The sequence below is a fragment of the Pungitius pungitius genome, chromosome 13 (genome assembly GCF_949316345.1).
Source record: "Pungitius pungitius chromosome 13, fPunPun2.1, whole genome shotgun sequence".
NCBI classification, from domain to species: domain Eukaryota; kingdom Metazoa; phylum Chordata; class Actinopteri; order Perciformes; family Gasterosteidae; genus Pungitius; species Pungitius pungitius.
This window is the reverse complement of record NC_084912.1, coordinates 4090716-4098384: the sequence shown is the minus strand read 5'-3', so window position 1 is coordinate 4098384 and position 7669 is coordinate 4090716. Positions and strand designations below refer to the sequence as shown.

Below are 7669 nucleotides of genomic sequence, written 5' to 3'. Positions count from 1 at the left end.
ACACACACACACACACACACACACACACACACACACACACACCAGCGAGCCCGCGTTCACTCATAGCATTTACGAACATGCGTTTTTGGCGAAAGCCAGAAGAGTAAAGGGTCGTGCCACAATTTGATCTTTCGGTAAACAAGCAAATCACAAATGATATCACGGATGATCCTTTCCTTCGCCCAAAAATAATGAACTGATAAAAGAAATTAAAAAAAAAAATGCTAATAAAAAAAGTAGCTTGTACCATGGAAAAACTGCACGGGAATAATGTACAAATTCACTCGCTTCAATTCACGAACGCGTGTATTCCGGAGTCGCAGTCATTGGTTGTCCATTTGTCACCCTTTTTAAAGCACCCTCTGCCTCCCTTCTTCCCTCCCTCCCTCCCTCCCTCCCTCCCTCCCACCTTCCCCGTCTCCGCTGAGCATCTCCAGTCTATATATCTTCTTTAGCTTTAACGAGCCTCGTTAAGATCGCAATAATATTCCACCCTCTAATTGCTCATTCCATTCAGCGGATAGGCGAGCGTTGGCTTGTGCCCGATGCGCGCGCTGCGGTGGGAGGGTTGCTGTGGAGATCGGAGACTCTGATAACCCCCCGTGCGTGCTGCACAAGTGGTGAAAGCCTCGCGCTACGTACTGGCTAATGATTGGCACGCTTGACAGTGATTGGCAGGGCTGCCATGACAACGCTACAACGACACCAAGAAGACCAATAGAAAAGGGAAACAAAATGTTTCAATGCTACACTCAACGGCGGATTTAGGGGGGAGATATTATGAGGCTGGTGTCATTAGGCGATAGCCATTGAATCATTCAATCTTTTTTACCGGCCGTATTTTTTCGGTTTCTCCTTTTTCTCGATAATTTGCTTTCTCTCTCAGGTCATTTCCATGGTTTTCAGATCCCCTTTAGAGCTTTATCCCTCCCATTTTTTCCTGCCAAACTTCGCTGATCGCCCAGTGCTCCTGGCGAACAGCGCTCCCACCACCAGGTCTCCAGAAGACTTGTCCATGTTTCAGCTACCGACCCTCAACTTCTCCCCGGAGCAGGTGGCGAGCGTCTGCGAGACGCTGGAGGAGACCGGGGACATCGAGCGGCTGGGCCGTTTCCTCTGGTCCCTGCCCGTGGCTCCGGGAGCGTGCGAGGCGATCAACAAGCACGAGTCCATCCTGCGCGCCAGGGCTGTGGTCGCGTTCCACACGGGGAATTTCCGAGACCTCTACCACATCTTGGAGAACCACAAGTTCACCAAGGACTCGCACGGCAAACTGCAGGCCATGTGGCTGGAAGCGCACTACCAGGAGGCCGAGAAGCTGCGCGGTCGTCCCCTCGGACCGGTCGATAAGTACCGGGTGCGGAAGAAGTTTCCGCTGCCTCGGACCATCTGGGACGGCGAGCAGAAGACGCACTGTTTCAAAGAGAGGACACGGAGCCTGCTGAGGGAGTGGTACCTTCAGGACCCGTATCCGAACCCCAGTAAGAAAAGGGAACTGGCTCAAGCCACTGGACTCACTCCCACACAGGTCGGAAACTGGTTTAAAAACCGGAGGCAACGAGACAGAGCCGCGGCGGCCAAAAACAGGTTGGTGCTTTTCTTTGATTTGATTTTATTCTCGCCATCGAAATGCGACAAATGTCCAGGGTTTATCTTAAATGCCTAAAAGCAACACGGTAAATGAATGTATTTGAGTGAATCGGGTGTGTTCGCGGACAGAGACGAAGACGAGTCGCGTGTCCGTCAGGGAGCAGGCGGCGGCGACATGTTTGTTATGAAGTGAAATCAAGATCAACGTCGACTATTTACGCTGTTGTAAATATCCCAAACCGTCTTTTTAAAAAATAAATACGTTTTTTTTTAATATTCGGAAGGACTTCTAATAAACAATTTAGCCAAGAATGTAATTTAACTTTGCTGGTATTTTTCGAACAAAATAAAGAATTATCAATCACACAAAAACACTGTTAATGTTAAAACTTGTTGTTCAAATAACCTCGAATGATGTAATAATAATGAATAATAATTAATATATCATGACATACTATATTATTGTTCAACCAATGAGGCGATTATTGATCAGGGTTTACAAATATAAAGAGCTTGTTTATGTTTTCCGTAAGGTGGAAGTATTGTAATAAATGACTAAATAATAAATAGTACTGACAGTATGTTTATTTTACAATATATATACATAAATATATATTGTATATATAACCACTATTTACACGATACTAGGGTAAACAACCATATTCATTATTTTATTCAGTAAAAGTAAAAAATAAAAAAGGACTGGACCCGTCTTAATGACTTATATCTACACTTTTAAATACATTTAAAATTGTCATGTTCTGGTAATAATTTCAAATATTTTTGCGTGTGCTATCAAAGCTGTGTACTGGTTTATTTAAGCTGCACGGCTCATAGTGTATCATGCACTACGTGGTGAATTTGTCCTTTGAACATCGCATTTGACTCAGCGTTGTTGGAAAAAGGTTAACGATAATAGAAAGCACACAGATATTGCTTTGCTAAAATGAGTGTGCGCGTATTAAAAAGCATTTGGAGACATGGGCTGTATTCATGACATTGAGTGTATCATTCCATTGAAATGCTATAATTGATTAGAAAATACATCGGAGGGTACTAAGCCATATGAGCACTATTCTGATCTTTTTGCTAAATGAAGAGATATATTTCCAGCCTGATATTATCCTGCCGTGATAGAGTTATTATCATGAGTGGATTGGAGATAAACATTTAGGATGATTGAAGTAACCTGGATCTCGACGTCACTCATTCATATACTTGCACTTCCATCAGACTGAAACCCATCTGTGAAAAAGACCCTAAACAATATTGTATTGAATAAATAACAATAACAATTTGGTAATGCGGCTTAGGGTTCTTGAAAGATACCAAAAAATTGTGCAGCACTGAAGAACATCAACACATGTAGCATATGGAACATAATAAAAAGCAGAATAACAACAGCAATAAAGAATCCAACTGCTTTTTAAAACACACCAAATTGGATTAAAATGTTATTTGTCTGTGGTGACATTTCACGTAATTTAAATGGCAGATTGCTGACTTGCGCGTTGGAAATGCCTACTTTAGTAGAAAGACTAAACAACTCATTGCATTTTTTCCAACATTTGGTAGTCTAAACAAGGCTGTGTTTTGTCCCCTGAAAGCTGGCTATTTGATAAAAGCATGCATGCATGGCTGGGGCCGGCAGGGGGAAAGAAAGGCGAGTTTGAACCCCTATTTTGCAGGAGGAGGAGGGGAAGTGGGACATTCTCAGGTCTAATTGCCATTTCTCTGATTCCCCCCCCCCACCCCCCTCCCCCTCCTCCCCTCCTGGCTTCTTTTCTTCTCCAGGCTCCAACACCAAGCAATAGGACCGAGCGGTATGAGGTCCCTGTCAGAGGCCGGCCTCACCCCTCACAGCTCGGCGGAGTCGCCGTCAACCGCGGCCAGTCCGACCACCAGCGTTTCCAGTATGGCCGAGAGAGTTGATACTGGGACGTCCATCCTGTCCGTAACATCCAGCGACTCGGAGTGCGATGTATGATACGGAGGGGAAGAAAAAACACGCAAAAACAAACAAAAAGAGAAATATTTACAGGGAAAATGGACCTGAGAGGAAGAAAAAAAACACAGACTTGTGAAATATTGCGGATGAAAAAAAGGACCCATTGATATAAATATTAAAATTAAAAGAGATAAAAGCACGTCGTTTTTTTTTTCTTTTTCTTTTTCTTTTTTTTATTAAAAAGCGCTTTCAAAGGACCCACGCCTCCCCCTCCTCTCCATACCCCCACGCCACCACCACCACCACCACCACTACTACTAGACTACTTGCATGATGTCTTTTTTTTGTTACATTTTTTTGTTGTTTTGTAATCAGGGACAAAAACCTGAATGCAAGATTTTCCATCAGGAGCATCGATCAGAGGGAATAAAAACAGATCGTCCTTTTTTTTTTTTCTTCTTTTTTTTTTGTTGGTCCTCATCTCCGTGTTAAGTCCTAATGATGATGAGGCTGATGGTGATGAGGACGACGGCAAAGCAGCCGCCACGCAGACAAAGATGCAATCCTGTTTTTCACTTTTGTTCATCAGACAATCATTTTAAGTCGTAAGCACCTTTTTAAATACACTTCTGTCACTGTGTGGGGTAAATGGTCAAAAAAAAACAAAAAAAAAACAATGTCGAACGGAACCGTTTATGACTGTATCAGATTTTTATTTTCAAAATTTTATATTGAATTATGTATATCTCAAATAATGCGATCATTCTCCCGGTCTGTAATATACGTGTAGAAATATGCTTGTACATAATTAATGCTCTCCCTCGTCTCATCCTCTTTTCTATCCCTTCCTCACTTTTCTTGACTTGGTGTTCCTACATAAAATATTTGTCAAAACTTACAACTGAAGTGCTCTAGGCGTTTTTGTTGATTTTGGCTGTGTTTTTTTTTTGGGGGGGGGGAAGAGGTGGGGGAGGAGGGGGGGGGGGTAGATAATGAGATATGTTACCAGTCACATTTATGCAAAGAGAGAAAAAAAAAAAAAGATAATGAAAAGTGGAATTGCTTGTTATTACTACATTGATTCAAGTCTTCAGGCTGCCCCCCCCCCCCTCTCTCTCTCTCTCTCTCCTCACTGCCGCCCCAGGGTCGCTCAAAGCGCTTATTTACATTAGCCTATTCAATGTTTCTTTCTTGCGTGGTTATTATGTTAATGTACCATACATTTCTAAATCAAATACAGTATTCAATTTGCTATACCTCTGTGCATGATGTCTGTCTCTCCATCCGGGTTACGGATAAGGGCATTGATGAGTGGTCCAAGCACGTGTTCACGTTGGGGTCGTTATTTTGGATTGTGGAAGCATTAATGGTTCGCTTGGTTCATGCGTTCCCCGCCCGCCCCCCCATGTTGGTGCACATCAGCGGGCTGAACTCACCTATAGAAGGAGTTTGGTTTTTATTCCCCGGAACCGAGTAACTATTCATCATATTGGTGTAAACTGTTTGGTCTTTTACGGTGACGAATCGCTGCATTAAAATGTTCTAGATTTTATTTTTCAGAAGTCATACTTTACCCCTTTCCTAATTTATCCACACACCCCTGATTCTGACCCATGTTGATGCAGGTATATATATACATATATATGTATATATATACGGCTGCCTCCGTATAGTCTGCACACATTCTGGCAAACGTCAACGTCATGCAGCACTTAAAAATGTGAGTGCTATTTCCCCTTTTGTTTACCGTTGCTAGTGAATACAGAAATTAAGTAAACGCGCCATTAAATGGGCTAATCACGATGGGACTCCTCCCCTGTCCCAATCTCCCATTGTGGTCCGCTGAAAAGAGCTTTTCTTCCTCGGACGAGAACCATTTCCCCCTCCAAAAAAAAAAAAAGAAGAAAAAAAAAGGCTTTCTCTCCTGCAGTCCCTTTCCATCTAAATCCCCCAAACCAATTATGCTGCAGACTAGTGCACATTTGCTATGGGACACTGTTGCAGGGGAGCTGTAGTTGTGGTTGGGTGGATGGAAACACTTGCTCCAAGATTCCTTGCCTCCTAAAGTTGTTGAGGATTTATCCATTTATCCCGTATTAACCGCAGGTAACTCTGCGATACGCGCCGAGTGTCGCAGACGCGTCTTTGGCAACAGAAAGTAGAGCAGAAGCTGCAGTTTGGCTCAGAGGGGGGGGGGGGGGGGGGAGAGAAAAAAAAACTTGAGTTCTAGGGACAGATTTCTCTCTGACATTTGATTGGAATGAGACAAATGAAACGTTTTGCTGTCTCCGAAAAAGAGTAACACAATTGCGGTACCGTGGTGTCCGGATGTTTATATATTTTTGCAGGATGTTTGGCCATTTCGTGCACAGTCTGAGAGCTGGAATATTGTTCGCTGCGTGCGTGTGAGTGAGTGCGCACGCAAAAAGAGGCTAAATGGGGACATTTAACGTTCGGAATAGAGGAACAGGAAAACTATTTTCCCACAAAGGTGTACATTTAGGATTCCGTTGTTAATATAATGGCTATAAACAAAGCGGACAATTGGCACGAAGTGTAAAAAAAGAAAGAAAAGAAAACGAACATTAAATTGAATCCTAACTCGTGACAAATATGCTGTGTTGTTGAAATCCGCCCGACTGAATCTGAACCAAAAGTCCAATTTGTTATGTACATGTACGTAAGATCTGACTATGGATTAAGTTTTTTTTTCTCCATAATAATATCCCCACTGGATGAAACGTGCGCATGGGCTATCTTCATGCACACGTCTCCCTCTGACAGATAGCGATCAAAACACAAAAACAAGTGTGTCAAAAAGCCTCGGCCCTGCGACCCAAATGGGCCCCGTGACGCCGAAAAGGAGCGAAGAAGCGCATACAAACCGGGCCCGAACTCACCGGCAAATGAGCTAAATCTGTATCATATTTTAAACCCTATCGCGGGGCTTATAACGACCTGCCAGAGACAGATAGGCCCTATCGGGAGCACCGAGGGGCCGCAACCCACCAGACCCTTATCGCCCTCACCCCCCCCCCCCCCCTCACACACAGCCTCTCCATTTACGCACTCCACAAGTTTTATTGGCAGCGACAAAGTCCCGGCTATGATTGAGATTAAATTAATCGTAAACTGAAGAGCAATTTTTTTTTTTTTTATCGGCAAAGGAGGACACGAGGATTAGAGCTCTGGTTAAAAGATGGACGCACGCGGATAAGAACTCATGAATACAAAACAAGTCCTGAATGGGCCTCATTTGCGCGACATACGTTCATTAATCCCAAAAGGCTGCGTGGAACCGCAGCGTCAACGCAGCCGATGTTAAAGTTAAATCTCCTGAGAGATGAAAAATAAATAACCTTTTTACACCCTTCGTGGATTTCCACACACGTGCGCCAACAAAACGGCATTTCCGAGATCCGCGTGGATCAGAGATCACGCGTTTAAAACAAGTGCACGACGGTATACTCGCTGTGGAGAAGTGCTGGAAAGTGAGTGCGTCCGCGGGCCCGGCTGGGGTCGTTGGCAGTGTGGGGAGAGGTGGAGGGGTGGAGGGGGGGGGGGGGCGCTTGTTCGTGATCTGTCACCTCAAATATGGATCACGAGACAAAGGAACTTAGCGAGGAGTAATCTGTGTGTGTGATACTTTCACGAGAGTAAACGAGAATGTGAGACGGAGAGCCGCATGTTGCTCTCCCTTCTTCGCCTCCACGAGGTTGTTTATTTGTGCTGTTGCGTGTGTCCGCACGCACGTCGACCACAAGGAGGACGATTGGTTTTCTGTGATATAAAGTTTAACAGCACTGAAATAACACGTAAATGCTCTTCTGAGATTATAAATAGATATTGTTTTTTCTTCGATGATCGCTCATCATTTCATCTTCTTAAGGCCCTGTTTGTTCTCGGATTTCACCGGTTAACTGAACACAACTTTCCTATTGGTGCGTATTCATGCAGCACCCAGAGAGCACCACGTCTCCTTTGGATGTCGCTGCAGGAACGAGAAGGAAGGGGGGGGGGGGGGGGGGTTGGACGCCTAAACTGTGTGCTCTCAGCCCCCCTCCTCCAAGGTAAGACGTTATAAAACCACGACCTGTCGTGGTGTGCTTCCGACGGCTGTTCTCCCGTTCT

General features: G+C 44.3%; 1 protein-coding gene across 1 annotated transcript; it reads left to right on the top strand.

Annotated features, from left to right (window-relative positions):
• Window positions 1-601: 601 nt before the first annotated feature.
• six3a (SIX homeobox 3a) lies at window positions 602-3764 on the top strand. The gene is made up of 2 exons (XM_037464764.2): window positions 602-1587; window positions 3385-3764. The coding sequence occupies exons 1-2, from the start codon at window positions 896-898 to the stop codon at window positions 3575-3577; spliced, it is 885 nt and encodes a 294-aa protein (XP_037320661.1). The 5' UTR covers window positions 602-895; the 3' UTR covers window positions 3578-3764.
• Window positions 3765-7669: the final 3905 nt, after the last annotated feature.